Source organism: Diabrotica virgifera, chromosome 7 (assembly GCF_917563875.1).
Source record: "Diabrotica virgifera virgifera chromosome 7, PGI_DIABVI_V3a".
Classification (NCBI taxonomy): Eukaryota; Metazoa; Arthropoda; class Insecta; order Coleoptera; family Chrysomelidae; genus Diabrotica; species Diabrotica virgifera.
In genome coordinates this window covers 106118521-106136769 of record NC_065449.1, presented here as the reverse complement: position 1 = coordinate 106136769, position 18249 = coordinate 106118521, and the positions used below count along the sequence as shown (strand labels likewise).

Sequence of the window (18249 nt, the reverse complement as noted above, 5' to 3'; positions counted from 1 at the left end):
GTCTTTAAGTAGGTATATAAAAGACACAATATTAACAAATATTCCCCAACAAGTTAACCAGACTAGTTCTCTTATCGAAAGCTTGCTAAAATATGTATGTTGAAAAACGCTACGAATTTTGTTCTAAGCTGATTCACTTTGCAGCCTCTTGATGCTCGCTTTAAAGAAGAATAATTGAATGAAGACTAACTAATGGAAGCCATAGACTTCATTTCTGAAATGGCTTGTTCACTAAGCCCGGTCTTTTCACCTCCGAATAACTAGTTATCGGGAAGTTTACTTGACAGATTTACATGTAATCTGCCGGATAAACTTCCCGATAACTATTTATTTGGAGGTGAAAAGACTGTGCCTACACCTAGATGTAGGGAAGGTGGTGGCAAATCTAACCCAATTTAGAACAAAAACTGGATTTTTTAGTCAAAATTCTTTATGGGATAGTGCAAATATGTAGTACTAATCCCGTTATATGGTAGCAAGGTTTATATTTATTTACGATACTGGACCAGATCCACTTTTAAAAGAGACTGACAAAAATCATGTTGTGTTACCCTATCAGGATGGTGAAGCGGAGATCGAGTCTGAATTAGATGCTTGGTCTAAAGATTCAGATTCAGACTCAGATAAAATATACCACTGAGCAATTTGGTTAAAAAATGTACTTTCTACCTTTGAAGTTTCGGTTTTGACACTTACAATTAAAGTCTCTTAGTTTAAGTACATAAGTCTCAATTAAAAATATTTTCAAATTTTCCCGTTTTTTCCAATTTTTCCAATGATCTGGGAAAAAACCTAATTTTTCCCGTTTTTTCCGATATGTTAATTCTCTAGTCTCAACCCAGCAACTAAGTATCTCCGTACCTAAGTAGGTAGCGATAGAGCTTCACCATATTCGATAAAAATATCGATATTGTATTGATATCGTATCGAAAACCAATACGATACCGATACAATACATACCTTAGCAATATTAATGTCGATACGATACTCATTATCTGAAATCATCACAATACTCTTGTATTGTCGATACGCTTGCCTCGATATTATTGAAAATATCAATATCGAGAGAAAAAAATAAAACGCTACAGGTGTTTGATTATATTTTGTGTATATAGGTATTAAGATCATAATTATTTACATAAAAGTATTAAGTGATCTGCAACCCAAGCATCAGCTGTTATAATATTTTAGACTTTGCCTGAACTTGAAACTCTTGAGAGTGAGTAAATGACTGTTATGATTACACTTTATCAAGTGGAATTTGTGGCAATATTATGGAAGTGAGTGATGATGACGAAAAAATAATTTTCAACAAAAATACTGAATTGCGATTTATTCAGAATCTCCGGGGACTTCCCTATCTTTCCAAAAGTAGTTTTTAAACAATACAGAATTAGTATAGTCCGTCTAGAAAGTATCCGGAATTTTATATTTTTCCTAATTTTAATAGATTTCCTTTTTGTAACATTTTAAGACAAAAGTAATGCATCAAGCAGGTTGTGCCGATAGTAGGCTATGGACAAAATCGCATGACAACATCATCTGTCAAATATTGTTGTTTGTAAACAGACTTAAGGTTTGTGAAATAATGTCGCAAGTAGAAAAAAGAAAAGTGGTGGAATATATGTATAGAAAGAATAGATTTTTGTCCACGTTTTCGAGAAATAATTTTAATAATATCTTTATATCTAATGAAAGTTGTTTCAAGCTTGATGCAAATCATCTAAAAGTCCTATCAAGAGAAAATGTTACCGTTGAAATTTCCAAATTTCCCACTAAAATAATGGTTTGGGGAGCAATATCTCAGCGTGGTGCTACACCTCTCTGTATAGTTAATGGTACTGTTGATAGTGCGAAATATTGTGACATCCTAAATGGTTTTCTTCTTGAAACGGCTCATGTTTTATATACAGAGGGGCAGAGGTGGCGTTTTCAGTAAGGTAATGCAAGATGCCATACTTCTGCTTATACTCAAGCTTGGATGCAAGAACACGAATTGGCAACAATTCCGTGGCCAGCAGTATCTCCAGATCTTAGCCCCATTGAAAACATATGGGGACTGATGACGATTGAAGTGGAACGAGCAGCGCCACGAGATAAAGAAGGTTTGATTCGGTCAGTTTTACAGGCCTGGAACACTATTACCGAAAATTGTGGCTTTCACTTTCGTGGTATACCTGGACGTTTAGTTAAGTGTTTAGATTTAAATGGAGGTTGTATAAGTAAATGAGATGAATTATTTGTTGCAATTTTATATTTCAAGTGATAGAAATAAATACCGTAAAATTATAATTCTGCTTTCTTTTTTCCGGATACTTTCTAGACGGACTATAAGTTTTAGTCGACTTTCAAAGAAGCATTCAGCCATATTCAATTTTTATTAGAATCTATAAGTTATAAGAAATCTATTTATGTTCAAATTATTTTTAATATAGTCTATTGCTAAAATTATTAATATAGCTAAATATTTTAATTTTAGTAGGTATACAGGATTGGTCGAAATTGAATGAGTATTTCTTGAGTTTTCTCAAATGGAGCACCTTGTATTTTCGCATTGTAATAAAATGCTATTTTATGACACTTCATTATTTCCTATTTCTATTTATGATACTTTATTATTTGTGAGTTATTGTTACCCAACATTAATTGCTACAACAATTACGTAAAATTTAATTTAAGCTAAGGTTGCTAAAAGGGTTGAAAAATAAATTAAAATCATAAACTACACTTAGGCCATAATACTTAAATCTGCATTTTTTCCATTTAAAAAGGGTGGATTTCACCCCTAAAATCCAAGAAGGGCAAGTTGGCACCATATCATTTTTGTTCATTGAAATATCCTCTAACTACTCACCAATTGTCATGAGAATCAATGGAGGTTCAACCAAATCGAAGGTGAAAACCTTCGATGACTACGCTTTCAGAAATATAAAAAATAATTTTAAAGCAAGGATGGATTTCTCCCCTAAAATGCAAAGAGCGCAAATCGGCACTATGTCACCTTTGTTCCTTAAGTTATCCTCTAACCACTCACCAATTTTCAAAAGAAGCTATAAGTTCAACGAAATCAGAGGTAATAGCTCAAATCCACCTTCAGTGACTGCACTATGTATATTTTAAGAGCTTTGATTAATAAAGATAGTGATAAATAAATATAGAATAGATTTTTTTATTAATTTAATGTCTTTTTAATTCCGTCAAGGATTATTTATATTTAATAATCCTTTTTATGTCGATATTTTATCGAGTATTGTATCGATTTCGCATCGAAATCAATAGCAATACGATATTTTTATAAGAAAGTATTGCCGATATCGATACTCGATACGATACTTCATTGGCATAACCAATACAATACTCAATAATTGCTTAAAAGCCCTAAAATGATAAGTATAACTTGTCAATCCTAAAACGTTTTGTTTATGTGATGTAACCCTTATTGGGGTCTTTTAAATATACCTTTTACAAAGGATCCTTTTTTTTTAATTTTTCAACTATGGTCTGTTCGCAATTTCTTAAGAGCTTACTACAAGTTTGACCCTCATTAGGGAACTAAAATACAGAGAGGATAAGTAATATGATATAATAACAAAAGCCAACCTAAAACTCGCAGTTTAAGATATTTTTGACTAACCCACCTTGTATCTGAAGGAATACAATAGAGTTGTAAAGCATCCGATTTTGAATAAAAATTACCAACCAGTGTCGTAGAGTATATGATTAAGACATTTATTTGAACTAAATAAATAATATATTAATATTTTTAAACTGTATTTAATGTAAATTGTATTCTTGTTTTAATAAAATTTCTTTATTTTATTCAAAAATCAAAAGTTACTTGCAATTTGTAAAAGATACATTTATTTAATTATTACCATAGAGATAGGTATATATGAACATAGAGTGAGCCTACGCTCCGCGCTTCATGACAAGATCTCATGGACTGGTTTGGTGCTATCTCTTTCTAGTATATTGTATCGAGAAACTAAAATGACATTAGGTGTGATTATAGGCACGGAAAGGGAGGACTACCGTCGCAGGTTTACTATCCGTAAAAGTGAAACACCACTGAGCCAAATAAAAAAGATGGTGTCGTCACTTCGCTCTGAATGACAATATGTCTATGATAATAAATATATAAGTCTATGATTAATACCTATTTTTAAATTATACAAATTACGATTACAAAACTAGTGAAATTCAAAATAAACAAAATCATCTTCGGAATCTGAGTCGTCTTGTAGGTTAATAATTAGCGGGTGTGTCTCTACCGTCGTGTAAATTACGTTATCAAAATCCCACATTATTTTTAGTTCTTCTTCTATTACATGTCTTCTGCATCTCTCTAGTTTTGTTCTGTAATTTCTGTAATATGTTGAAAAGACTCAACACTTCACGAACAGCTTGTATTTTATATAACGTATTTTTTCTACCCACAGAACTTTTCATTTGATCCCAAATGAGTTCAATTGGATTTAATTCGCAGTAGTAGGGTGGAAGTCTAAGAACTATGATGTTTCGCCTTTTCGCAATTTTGTCAACTACGTATTTCTTGAACTAAGATTTGTGGTGCCAGGCAATTTTTAAAGTTCTGCTTTAACCATTCCATCTTCGCAAGACAGAGACGTATACCGCAGCCAGTCAAGGATATCCTGTTCCTTCCACGCAGTCGTTGGAAGTCTTTCTAGTAGTCGTGAATGATAAGGTGCATTATCTAATACTATAATTGAATTTGGTGCTTTATGTTCAATCGTCTTCTCAAAATACTCTTCGAAAACATTAGTTGTCATTTCCTCGCGAGTCTTTTGTGCTTTTGGATTGAAATTCCAACAAACCATGCTTAACAAATCCTTTTTCACTGCTAATGTGAGAAACTATTAATCTTTTATCTTTACCAGAAGGCGGGGAAATACCAGTAGACCAACCTTCCATAGAGGTTTGCCTTGAGCTTGATATATTTTTATCTGACCACATTTTTGTTAGACTATGACCTGAGTTTACCCACGTTTCTTCCTGATAGTAGATTGGCCTTCCTTTATCCCAGAATTTTCGTATGAATCTTGATAATTTCTTGTCCAACATATTATGTCTTCCAGGTCGATCAAAATGATTTTTGGTCTGATTTGGTTCGTCCGATATGAGGCAAATCCGAGTCGTCTATAACATCTTGTTTAAGTTGTTAATTTTGTTTAAGTTGGGTAAGTATTTCTTTTTTGAAACAAAAATCCGTGAATTTTCCTTCGAATACCCTTTTTGACAAATTCATCAATTTTAATAGGCTTTTTCTTCTTTTTAATTGTTCGTTTTTATTTGGGTACTTTGCTTTTTTCTTTCTGATAGGAACCTGTAACTACATTGTTTACTCCCCTACGCCCGTCATGTTGGCACAACTCTCGATTATGTTCCGAGCAGTGTTTCTGGGATTCTGAGAAACTAGAGCATGGCATTCTCCGTTCTTTTATATGGCGTGGAGTCATGGACCGTAACTGAAGCATCACTGAAGAGACTCGAAGCATTTGAGATGTGGTGCTATAGACGCATGTTGAGGATATCCTGAATAGACAGAGTTAGCAACGAAGAAGTTCTACATAGAATGGGTAAAGAGCGCGAACTAGTCGTAACCATAAAACGTCGCAAACTGGAATACCTGGGCCATATAATGCGCAATGAACAACGATATGACCTACTTCGGACCATACTTCAAGGTAAAGTGCATGGGAAAAGAGGTCCAGGACGAAGAAGAAGATCCTGGCTGCATAACCTGCGAAAATGGTTAACTTAACCACTACCGGACTTTTCAGGGCAGCAGTCAACAAAGTCAGAATAGCCATGTTAGTGTCCAACATCTGTAACGGATAGGCACCATAAGAAGAAGAAGAGCATGGTAAACGTTCTGTCTTCTCTCTTGGTGAATATACAGACTTACTGACTGTACGCAACAGTACCGGTGTAAAAATTGATGATGTTGATGTGCGTATATGTTCGTAGCAATATGGAAAAAAATCTACTCCCGCACTACACAAAATTCGCAAAAAAAATATTCGAGACGCTAATTACTGCCGTATTTTATTCAAAGTAGAATATCAATAAACGTTTTGGAAAGAAAGATAAATGTAAATATCCATTAATTTTAATGAATAAACACTTCCGGAACCTCCGCCTATGATTTTACTACTTTTACGACCGTTTTATGACTTTGAGGCAAATTTTGTACTCTCAAGAATATACGAACCGACTGTAGGATGTCGTCTCCCCTGTCATCTTTTTCCTTCCACTTTTCCTTGTATCACCAAATTCATCAACGCATATTGTTCATTTCTTAGGATGTAACCAAAGGTGCTCATTTTTCTTTCCTTCAGGGATGCACTGCAGGTAGGGGGGGGGGTATTCCCATCTTGGCTCACTATAATCCTTTAATCCTTTATGATACCCCGAAGATTAACAGGTAGGTGTTGTATTGGTACCTCATATAATAATAATTTTATCTTGAAATTATAGATTATTAGGGAAAATATACTGTTTGGGTATCTGCTTCGCCACTGCTCATGTAGTCAAAAATTATTAATACAAAAGTTAATGAATACAACAACCATATTTTATGTTATCGCAACTTGAATATGTTAAAATATTATCAAATTATTAAAATTTTTGATATTAGCTTTTATTTTTATTGGACTATATATAATTATACAAGGTGTCCCGAAAAGATTGGTCATAAATTATACCACATATTCTGGGGTCAAAAATAAGTTGATTGAACCTCACTTACCTATATACAATAGTGCACACAAAAAAAGTTACAGCCTTTTGAAGTTACAAATAAAAATCGATTTTTTTTCATAGATCGAAAACTCTTAGAGATTTTTTATTGAAAATGGACATGTGGCATTTTTATGACAGCAACATATTATAAAAAAATTAAAGTGAAATTTGTGCACCCCATAAAAATTTTATAGGGGTTTTGTTCCTTTAAACCCTCCCAAACTTTTGTGTACGTTCCATTTAAATTATTATTGTGGCACCATTAGTTAAACACAATGTTTTTAAAACTTTTTTGCCTCTTATTACTTTTTCGATAAGCCAGTGTTTTGAATATTTATCGAATCCACCACATATTTGTATATGGTTAAGTACGATTATAGAGACCTGTTAATAATCTGAAAATGTATTTATAATTTGCATTTTTAGGTATATTTTGAAAAAGAAGCCACATCTCGATAAAAGGTGACTTGTCAAAAAAAGACTAAGAGGCAAAAAAGTTTTAAAAACATTATGTTTAACTAATGGTACCACAATAATAGTTTAATTGGAACGTACACAAACGTATGGGGGCTTTAAAGTAACAAAACCCCCATAAATTTTTTATGTAAATATATTAAAAAAGAAGTCGCATCTCGATAAAACTGGATTATCGAAAAAATACTAAGAGGCAAAAAAGTTTTAAAAACGTTGTGTTTAACTAATGGTATCACAATAATGAATTAATTGGAACGTACACAAAAGTTTGGGTGGGTTTAAGGGAACAAAACCCCCATAAAATTTTTATGGGGTGGACAAACTTCACTATAATTTTGTTTTAAGATGTTCCTGCCACAAAAATAATACATGTCCATTTTCAATAAAAAATCTCTAATAGTTTTCGATATATTGAAAAAAATCGATTTTCATTTTGTAACTTTAAAGGGCTGTAACTTTTTTTAATAGCACATTTGTACAAAAGTAAGTTAGGTTCAATCGAACTATTTTTGACCCCAGAATGTGTGGTATAATTTATGACCAATCTGTTCGGGACACCCTGTATATCTATTTAATAAAGTTATTCTATAAATGTATTTTTTTTATTGAGATGTAAAATTATTTGATAGTAACAATTAATATCCCATGAGCCGAGCTGGGTATATTTAATATCGGGCAGTTTTAATCTTTGCGCCGACTTGGGACATTTTTAAAATACCTACCTGTTTCTCGGGCCGAGATAGGCATTGCCCCAGGCTGGCGCCGTTATTTAGGGGGCGCCATAATGAGCTTTTTTTCTACTGGTGTTACACAAAATACTAATTTTAAAAAACCGAAGGGCGCCTATGCTACTTTTGCAGGCGCGCCCCCTTTACGCTAGCACCGGTATTGAATAGTATGGTATAGCATAGTATAGTATACTATAGCGACCATAGCATAATAAAATAAAAATCATCATAAAATACTTCACACCCAAAAGAGCTACACCAACAGCAATAAAAATCAAGAGTCGAAGGGCTAAAAAGAAATCAATTAATTTATAACTACAATAGTTAAAAACAATATTTTACTATGGTATGGATATAATACAGGGTGTTTCATTAATAATTGTCCATATAGTAACTGGAGAAACCTTAGCACAAAATACGAAGATTTAACCAAAATCACTTAAATAAAATGTGGTTCCTTACGAGTTACAGAGTGTTTTATCTAAAAATTTAAAAATTATTTTTGCTCAGCATTTTTAAACTATTCGACGTATCACTACCATACTTGGCAGAACGTGCGACTACTAGACACCCTACTAAATTATGATAAACAAACTTTTCTAGCTACTACCAGAGGCGTACGACAGGGGATGGTGAATGGTTGATCCTCTAAAAGTGTACGCCACTGGAGGAATTACTATTTTAGTGCCATTTTTAGATTCTCCAATATTTTCTACGTAAATAATATACTCTTCGGTGGTAACGATAAAGTCATTAATTTTCGAGATATTTGAAGTTAAATATGAAACGGCACAGTTATTTTGATTATTTTATGATATTATGATTAAAATTTAAAAATTATTTGTACCCAGTACTTTAAAACTATTTGGCGTATCCTTATCATACTTGGCAGAAAGTACAGGTACTGTGAATCGTACTAAATGAAGATAAATTAACGTTTCTAGCTACTACCAGAGGCGTACGACAAGGGATAGTGGCTGGTTGAACCTTCCCAAATTCTACGCCACTGACGAAATTGCTATTTTAGTGTAATTTTTTGATTTTGCAATACTGTTTATGAAAATAATGTACTCTTCATTCGTAACGATAAAATGATTAGTTTTCGAGATATTTGAAATTAAAAATGAAGCGACACAATACATTAATCAAAATAACCGTGTCGTTTCATTTTTAACTTCAAAAATCTCGAAAACTAATGACTTAATCGTTACGAATGAAGAGTATATTATTTGCATAGAAAGTATTGGAGAATACAAAAATTGAACTAAAATAGCAATTTTGCCAGTGGCGTAGAATTTGGAAAGGGTCAACCATTCACTTTCCCCCGTCGTACGCCTCTGGTAACAGCCAGAAACGTTTGTTTAACATAATCTAGTAGTTTGTATAGTATCTATACTACCTGCCAAGTATGAAAAGGATAGGTCGAATAGTTTCGACAAAACAGTTTTTAAATTTTTTTTAACAAAACAAAACTACAAAACAAGAATAGTTTTTAAATTTTTAGATAAAACACCCTGTAACTCAGTAAGGAACCACATTTTATTTAAGTGTTTTAGGTTAAATCTTCGTATTTTGTGCTAAAGTTTTTCCAGTTATTATATGGACAATTATTAATGAAACACCCTGTATATCTAGATATATCATGTTAGTAGAAAAAAATAACAAGAAAAACGTAATGGACAAAAGGGGTCCAGAAATAGGAAGTGACCACTATTTAGTAATAATGAAAATAAAACAAAATATGTCAGATAATAATAACAATCACAAAATACAAGAAAAGAAGCCAGAATATGAAACTATTAGGTCATATAAGTTGAGAAATACAGAGATTACTGAGAAGTACCAGATGATCATAAATCAAAAACTAGAAAATACTAAAGAAAATAGAGAGAGTCAAAACGTTGAACAATTATGGAACTACTTCAAAGCGATAATACTATATACAGCGACAGAAGTATGTGGAACAAGTAAAAAGAGCAATAAAAGAAAGCAAACTGCATGGTGGAATGAAGATATAAAACAACAATTTAAAAGAAAAAAACATGCTTGGAAAATATACTTACAAAACAAAACACCAGAAAACCATGAAGAATATAAAAAACACAGGAGACTAGTAAAAGAACTGGTTACAAAGGCAAAGAAGGACAAATGGACAGAATTTGGAGAAAATATCGAAACAAACAGTAAAGAGAATCAAAAACTGTTCTATGGAGTATTAAAATCAATGAGAAAGGAAAGAATTCAAGAAATAGAAAATATAACGAATAAAACTGGCGACATTCTTACAGAAGAAAATGATATATGAATAAGAAAATGAACAGATGGAGAGAATATTTCCAAGAGATGCTACAAACTCACTGCTATCATGAAGAAAACAATGTAGCGAACCAAAGAATAGAAGTAGACAATGTAGACCCTATAACCATAAATGAACTGCACGAAGCTATTGCAGAAATGAAAAACGGAAAAGCACCAGGCTATGGCAAAATAACCAGTGAAATGATGCAAAATGCAACAGAGCTATTATTAAAATGGACTGGCAGAAGGCACAGATAGTGCCGATTTATAAAAAGAGCGATAGAACAGATTGCAACAATTACAAAGGAATAACACTGTTAAGCACTGCCATGAAAATATAGGAGAAAATACTGAACAAAAGAATAATCGGAAAAATTGACAGCACACTTGAGGAATCAAAAAGCGGCTTCAGAAAAGGCAGAAGCACCCAGGATCCTATATATACAATCAAGCAAATAATAGAAAATTATCAGAAACAGGAGAAAAAATGTATATGGCTTACATAGATCTTGAAAAGGCTTTTGTCACGGTACCAAGGCAAAAATTATGGGAAATATTAGAGAAGAGAGGTAGGTATAAGTAACAAAATGATAAGGGTAATTAAGAACATGTATAACAACAATGTGAATTATATATGTATATACAAGCTGTACGCTCCCGAGGAAGCTAAAGCTGTTTTCAATTGAAGATCCTTTTTGTGGGGGACCATAACATTCTAAGTTTGGTTTTACAATTGCTGGTGTGACTTCGCTGTTTCCACTACCTTTCTCCATTCTTCTCTCTCTCTGATTTTCCTTCCTATATTTCTAATTTCGATACTTCTTAAGTCTTCTTCCACTTGTTGTCTCCATCTGAGTTTAGGCCTGCTTCTGGTTCTTGTACCTGGTGGTATCCATTCGGTTATAACTCTTAACGGATTGTTCTTCTCTCTTCTCATTATGTGTCCATACCATCTAATTCTCTGTGCTTTTATTGCTCTAACTATGTTCTCTTGACCCATCCATTCTTGTATTTCGTGGTTCATCCATTGCCTTGCATCCTCTTCGTTTTCCCTCTTTGGTCCCAGAATTTTTCTCATAATTTTTCTCTCAAAAACTTTCAGCTGCTCTTCTTCTCTTGCTGTTAATGTGAATGTCTCCAAAGCATATAGCACTATTGGTCTTATGGTCGTTTTGTAGATTTTCATTTTTGTATTTCGGCTTATCTTTGAAATTATTTTTATTTCTGTAGAATGCTTTGTTTCCCTCTTGAATTCTTCTTTTCATATCTACACTTTCATTTCTTCTGTTGACTAATACTCCCAAATATTTGAATGTTTCAACCTCTTTAAAGCTGTGTGCGTCTATTGTCATTTCTGTCAGATGCGTCTTCTTTTTTTTACTTACATTCATGTATTTTGTTTTATTTTCATTTATTTCCAGTCCTCTCAGTTCGGATTCGTTTTCTATTTCTTGAAAGGTTTTCTTTAATGCCTTTTTATCTGTTGCTACTATGGTTATATCGTCCGCATATCCAATTATTTGTACTGTATTTTTATTTATAGTTCCTGCGTTTGACAACTTTTTATTATCTTGTCTAATGATAGAATAAATAGTACCGTTGAGAGCGCATATCCTCGTCTTACTCCATTTTTTATTTTTATTATTTCTGTTCTCTCTCTTCCGGTGTCTAGTGTTGCTTGGGAATCTCGCATTGTCATTTCTATCATTCTTATAATTTTATTTGGTATTTTGCTCTCCTGTAAGTCTTGGATCATTTTTCTTCTACTTAGTTTGTCAAAAGCCTGTTTAAAGTCTAGAAAAAGTATATGTGTTTCACCGTCGTACTCGTATGTTTTCTCTATCGCTTGTTTTAGTGTATGGATAGCATCTATCGTGGATCTTCCTTTTCTGAAACCGTACTGGTAGTCTCCTATGCTTTGTTCTGTGTTTATTGTTAGTCTGTCTCTAATTATACCAGACATTACTTTATATGTTACATTCAGTAAATTAATTGCTCGGTAGTTTTTACATATCCTGTGGTCTCCTTGTTTTGGGATTGTCACAATAATTCCTTTCTTCCATTCTCCGGGCATTGTTTCCTTATTCCATATATCCTGTATTAGTTCATAAATCTTTCTGTATAGTGCCTAACCCCGTATTTTATAAGTTCTGCACATATTCCGTCGTCTCCCGCTGTTTTCCCCTTTTTCAGTTTGCATATTGTATCTTTTACTCCTTTATAGGTCAATTCTTTTTCTTCACCTTGTTCCGGGTTCATTATTGTTTCCCTTTCTTCTTCTATATCCGTTTTTTGATACATTTCTTCAAAATACTTCTGCCATGTTTCTGCTTCTATGGCTACATTAGCTGTCCGTTTTCTACTACCTAGCTTTAAGTATTGGTAGAGTGGTTTTGAATTGTGTCTCTTATTTTCTGTTTCGATCTCGTGCATAATTTCGTCTACTTTTTTATTTTTCTTTGATTTAAACAATTTCTTTGTCTTTTTCCTTTGATCTTGGTATTTTTCTCGTTCCTCTTCTTTACCTGTGCTTAGCCATTTCAATCTTGTTTTATTCTTTTCGTCCACTGCTAGTTTGCACTCTTCGTCAAACCAATTGTTTCTTCTTCGTTTTTGCATTGTTCCAACCACTTTTTCTGCTGCTTTGTTTATTCCTTGTTTGATTTTTTTCCACTGCTCCTCCATTTCTTGTTCCTCCTTGAACTGCATCTCTGCATTTACTTCTTTTACGAATCTTCTTTTTATTCCTTTATCTTTCAATTTATCTACGTCCCACCTTCCCTGTGTTTTTCGTCTTTTATTCTTTGTTGTTTTTATTCATTCTTTGTTGTTAAGGGTCCAGAAATAGGAAGTGACCACTATTTAGTAATAATGAAAATAAAACAAAATATGTCAGATAATAATAACAATCACAAAATGTAAGAAAAGAAGCAAGAATATGAAACTATTAGGTCATATAAATTGAGAAATACAGAGATTACTGAGAAGTACCAGATGATCATAAATCAAAAACTAGAAAATACTAAAGAAAATAGAGAGGGTCAAAACGTTGAACAATTATGGAACTACTTCAAAGCGATAATACTATATACAGCGACAGAAGTATGTGAAACAAGTAAAAAGAGCAATAAAAGAAAGCAAACTGCATGGTGGAATGAAGATATAAAACAACAAGGTAAAAGAAAAAATCATGCTTGGAAAATATACTTACAAAACAAAACACCAGAAAACTATGAAGAATATAAAAAGCACAGGAGACTAGTAAAAGAACTGGTTACAAAGGCAAAGAAGGACAAATGGGCAAAATTTGGAGAAAATATGGAAACAAACAGTAAAGAGAATCAAAAACTGTTCTATGGAGTATTAAAATCAATGAGAAAGGAAAGAATTCAAGAAATAGAAAACATAAAGAATAAAATTGGCGAAATTCTTACAGAAGAAAATGATATATGAATAAGAAAATGAACAGATGGAGAGAATATTTCCAAGAGATGCTAGAAACTCACTGCTATCATGAAGAAAACAATGTAGTGAACCAAAGAATAGAAGTAGACAATGTAGACCCTATAACCATAAATGAACTGCAAGAAGCTATTGCAGAAATGAAAAACGGAAAAGCACCAGGCTATGGCAGAATAACCAGTGAAATGATGCAAAATGCAACAGAGCTATTATTAAAAATATTTAATGCAGTTTAGAAAGAAGAACACATACCGATAGACTGGCAGAAGGCACAGATAGTGCCGATTTATAAAAAGAGCGATAGAACAGATTACAGCAATTACAGAGGAATAACACTGTTAAGCACTGCCATGAAAATATACGAGAAAATACTGAACAAAAGAATAATCGGAAAAATTGACAGCACACTCGAGGAATCAAAAAGTGGCTTCAGAAAAGGCAGAAGCACCCAGGATCCTATATATACAATCAAGCAAATAATAGAAAAATATCAGCAACAGGAGAAAAAAATGTATATGGCTTACATAGATCTTGAAAAGGCTTTTGACACGGTACCAAGGCAAAAATTATGGGAAATATTAGAGAAGAGAGGTATAAGTAACAAAATGATAAGGGTAATTAAGAACATTTATAACAACAATGTGAATTATATCATCAGCCAAAACAGAACATCGAAACCATTTACTACGAACGAGGGACTGAGACAAGGAGGAGGATTAAGTCCAACACTATTTGTCATTTACATGGATGAGATAATTAAAGAATGTAAAGTAAAAGTGCAGAAAATGCATGTGGGTTGTAGAAATTTAAGAAGAGTAGACATTTCAGAAGGAGCAATCGCCGATGACGTCGTCATATTGGCCGAAAATGAGAAACAACTACAAAGAAATATAGAAATATGGAATAAAACACTAAAAAAATATGGAATGACAATTAATAAAATTAAAACCAAAGTTATGGTCATGGGGAAAAAGGAAGAAGAAGAAAAGATAAACATAAAAATAGAAGAAGTAAATATAAAACAAGCACGAACATTCTACTACTTAGGAGTTGAATTAGAAGACAACGGAAGACAGGAACCAGAAATTAATAATAGAGAATTCAAAAAACAATGAAACTATACCATGCAATGAGCAATAAATTCATAAATAAAAAAGAAATAACACGAAAAACAAAAATTAATGTGTTCAAGTCAATATATGGACCTGTATGGTCATGGGTTGCGAGTCATGGGTACTAACAGAACGACAAAGGAGTAAAATACAGGCAGTAGAAATGAAATACCTTAGACAAGTTCGAGGAGTTACCAAAAGAGATAGACTACGGAACACTCACATAAGAGAAGATTTGGAAATCGAGTCAACGTTATAATTTATAGAGAGAAGGCAACTCAGTTGGTGGGGTCATCTTCAGAGAATGGATCAGACAAAACTGGTGAAAGAAATTTGGCAGGCAAAAACGCAAAGAAAAAAGAAGAAAGGTAGACCACGACAAACCTGGGATAGAACACTAGGCAACATAATCGAGAATAGGGGAACAACGTGGATAGAAGCAAGGACGCTGGCTAGAAATAAGAAGGAATGGGTCAAATTTGTACATAATATAAATGTATAGCAGCCATTAGTTAAATTTAAGATTAAGTTGTTTTTGTACTGTATTATAATGTAATATAATGTAATGTATTGTATATGTGGTAAAAAGGTTTTTTGAAAATATATATGGATATATTATATCTAGATAACATCCTATTGAAAACATTTTTCTTTGTGTTATTTAATCCTTTAAATATGATTCGATGGTCTATTGTGGTTCTTTTAAGTACAGTCGAAACCGGTTATTGGAATAGCCTTGGTGCCAAGCAAAAGTATTCCTATAACAGGGATATTCTAATAACCGATCATTGGTTGCTATTAGAACTGTCTCGGGTCTATAAATTTCTATTCCTCAAACCGGTATACTCCTTTAACCGGTATTCTAATAAGCGGGTTCGACTGTATATACAGAGATATATAGATTGTGATCTGCATCTGAGCCTCCTTGGAGACGCAGACGGTACACACTTATTACGTGGTATTGTCAAACAGTATTTAAAACAGTTTAGTCAGTTTAAAACAGATCTTTAAACAATCATAACAAAAATTTCGAGTAGTAAAGTTTATTATACTAGTTGTAATCCGTTACCTACTTATATAATATTATCACAAAGAAAATAATGTTATCAAGTCAATTGATAAAGTTTTGATGAAGCAATGTTTATTAGGGCAAATGGTAAAAGTTCTGATTTTATTAGGACAGATCTGTATGATTATCACGACAACGAGACTTCTCGCTAGACACGGCAATGGTTGTAGATGCTGAAAAAGAAGTTCCAAAGAAGGGTAAGTAATATTGACTCTTATTTGATACTTATTTCTTCTATGGGAAATATTGTTTTTATTATTCGTTTATTATTAGCAACATACAAGGCAATACAAGTAATGCTACAATAACTTATACAGGGTGTTTCATTGGGAATCGAAATACGTACAAATAGAGGTCCCTAAGGCGGTTCTAGATATACTGCATTTATTGCCTCAGCGATTTTTATAAGCGAGTTACAGGATGTTTTATGGATTTTGCCCATTTCTTTCGGGATCCAAAACTCTAGAACCACCTTGTATATTTTTTTATATTTAGTAATTAAGTCTCACTTAGAACCCAAACCACCCAACTGCGAATCACAAGAAAAATCCAGATGCGGCCTAAAAAAATTATAACCTTGAAACAATCCGTTTGCAAATTTGAAAAGTGACCAGCAATTTAATAGGTCTGGATCCCGCGTAGGAAAAAAAGTTGATTAATAGCAAGCTGAAAATTTGTTAATAGCTTAAGGGTGTCTAGTCGGACAAACTTTGATAAATGGGAACACTGGAACAGGGGTAGTTTTAATTGTGGAACAGCTTAAAAATTTGGAACGGTCAGACCACGAAAACGGCACGTGTATTTTGTCCGACAGAACAGACTTAAACTCTCCGAACAGAGATTAAACTCTCATGCAAAAATCAGACTGCTATTTATCACCAAATGGGCGTTTTAATGAGTGGAACATGTAGAATATGTCAAATGACAGGAATTATGACAAGTGATAAATAGCAGTCTGATTTTTGCATGAGAGTTTAATCTCTGTTCGGAGAGTTTATGTCTGTTCTGTAGGACAAAATAAATGTGCCGTTTTCGTGGCCTGACCGTTTTAAATTTTTAACCTGTTCCACAATGAAAACTGCCCCTGTTTCAGTGTTCCCATATATCAAAATTTATCCGACTAGACACCCTTAAGCTATTAACAAATTTTCAGCTTGCTATTAATCAACTTTTTTTTCATACGCGGGATCCAGACCTATAATGACTTTAATATGGAAATTATATTTAAATTTTTAAAACACTGACATGAAAGAGCAGTTACCTACCTCAACTTTTAATAATAAATTATTAGAGTTAATGAACAAATACTCATTTTAACAATAATCCATACTTACTTACTGTAGTTGAGTTGAATCAATTAAAGGGTTGTTTGGGGGTTAAGAGGATGAGCTCAAAAATCGAAACAATATCACCTCGAAATCTCGTAATATATATATATATATATATATATATATATATATATATATATATATATATATATATATATATATTGATGTGATCTTGATTATTGATATGAGATAATATTCTTATTTGTCACTTAATTTAATCAATGTATTAATACTAATCCAATTAATTAACCAGATCACATATCAATATGTTTTCAATCTCAGGGCGAATTATAAATTAATTACTTACTTTCGTGGCTTCAAATATTTCTTAATGGTTCCTAATCGGGATAGAAAAGAAAAGCGTAAAAAAAATACACATATGGGTTACAATTATAATCAAAATATTTTTTATTTTATTTAAAAGGCAATCAATGCTTAATATTTGCTATTTCTTATTATTCTTAAACATAACATTTACAAATGGGAATCTTATTTCCTTTTGGTTTTCAATTGAAAGTTTTTATTAACATTTAACTATTAGGAGTTATTAGGAACAACTCTATTTAACTTTGATGAAGCTTTTCTGATATTATTGATTATGTTATTCAATTTTTTATGTGGAATTTAATACGAAAAACCCATACATTCATGTCCAAACAAATGAGACTGACCTTTTCCTGGTGAACTGAAAATGTCCTCACACAAAACCCGTTTCCTGCTATCCTTGGCTGCGATCAAACCTCGTCCTGGCTTCCAGTAATGTTCTCCTTTGAAAAACTAGCTCGAATAGCTCTCGTTCCTGCTTTTGTCGTGATGCTGTGTTCTACCTTTTTCGAAACTGCTATCAGCTACCGGGACACTCTTGGCTCAAGGAGGTTCTTTTACTCTCGACCTGGCCTACTTCTCGTTCCACGATAGATACTCCACACTCACGGAACTACCGGCTTTCTCACTCTCCGTACACTACCGTCTACTACTCGACTTCACTTCTCGACAGCTCAAAACATTCTGCTCTC

At 33.0% G+C, this 18249-nt stretch overlaps 1 protein-coding gene across 4 annotated transcripts in view; it reads left to right on the top strand.

Moving 5' to 3' along the window:
• Positions 1-18249, top strand: part of LOC114336377 (equilibrative nucleoside transporter 3) — a 180433-nt gene that overhangs the window by 45955 nt on the left and 116229 nt on the right. For 2 of the 4 annotated variants that reach the window (XM_028286734.1, XM_028286735.2), the window contains exon 2: positions 16015-16102. In XM_028286734.1, the coding sequence (XP_028142535.1) occupies positions 16066-16102 (37 nt within the window). In that variant the 5' untranslated portion in view covers positions 16015-16065. Of the gene's footprint in view, positions 1-15866; positions 16103-18249 lie in introns of those variants that run through there. The other 2 variants (XM_028286733.2, XM_050655972.1) reach the window with 2 other exon arrangements.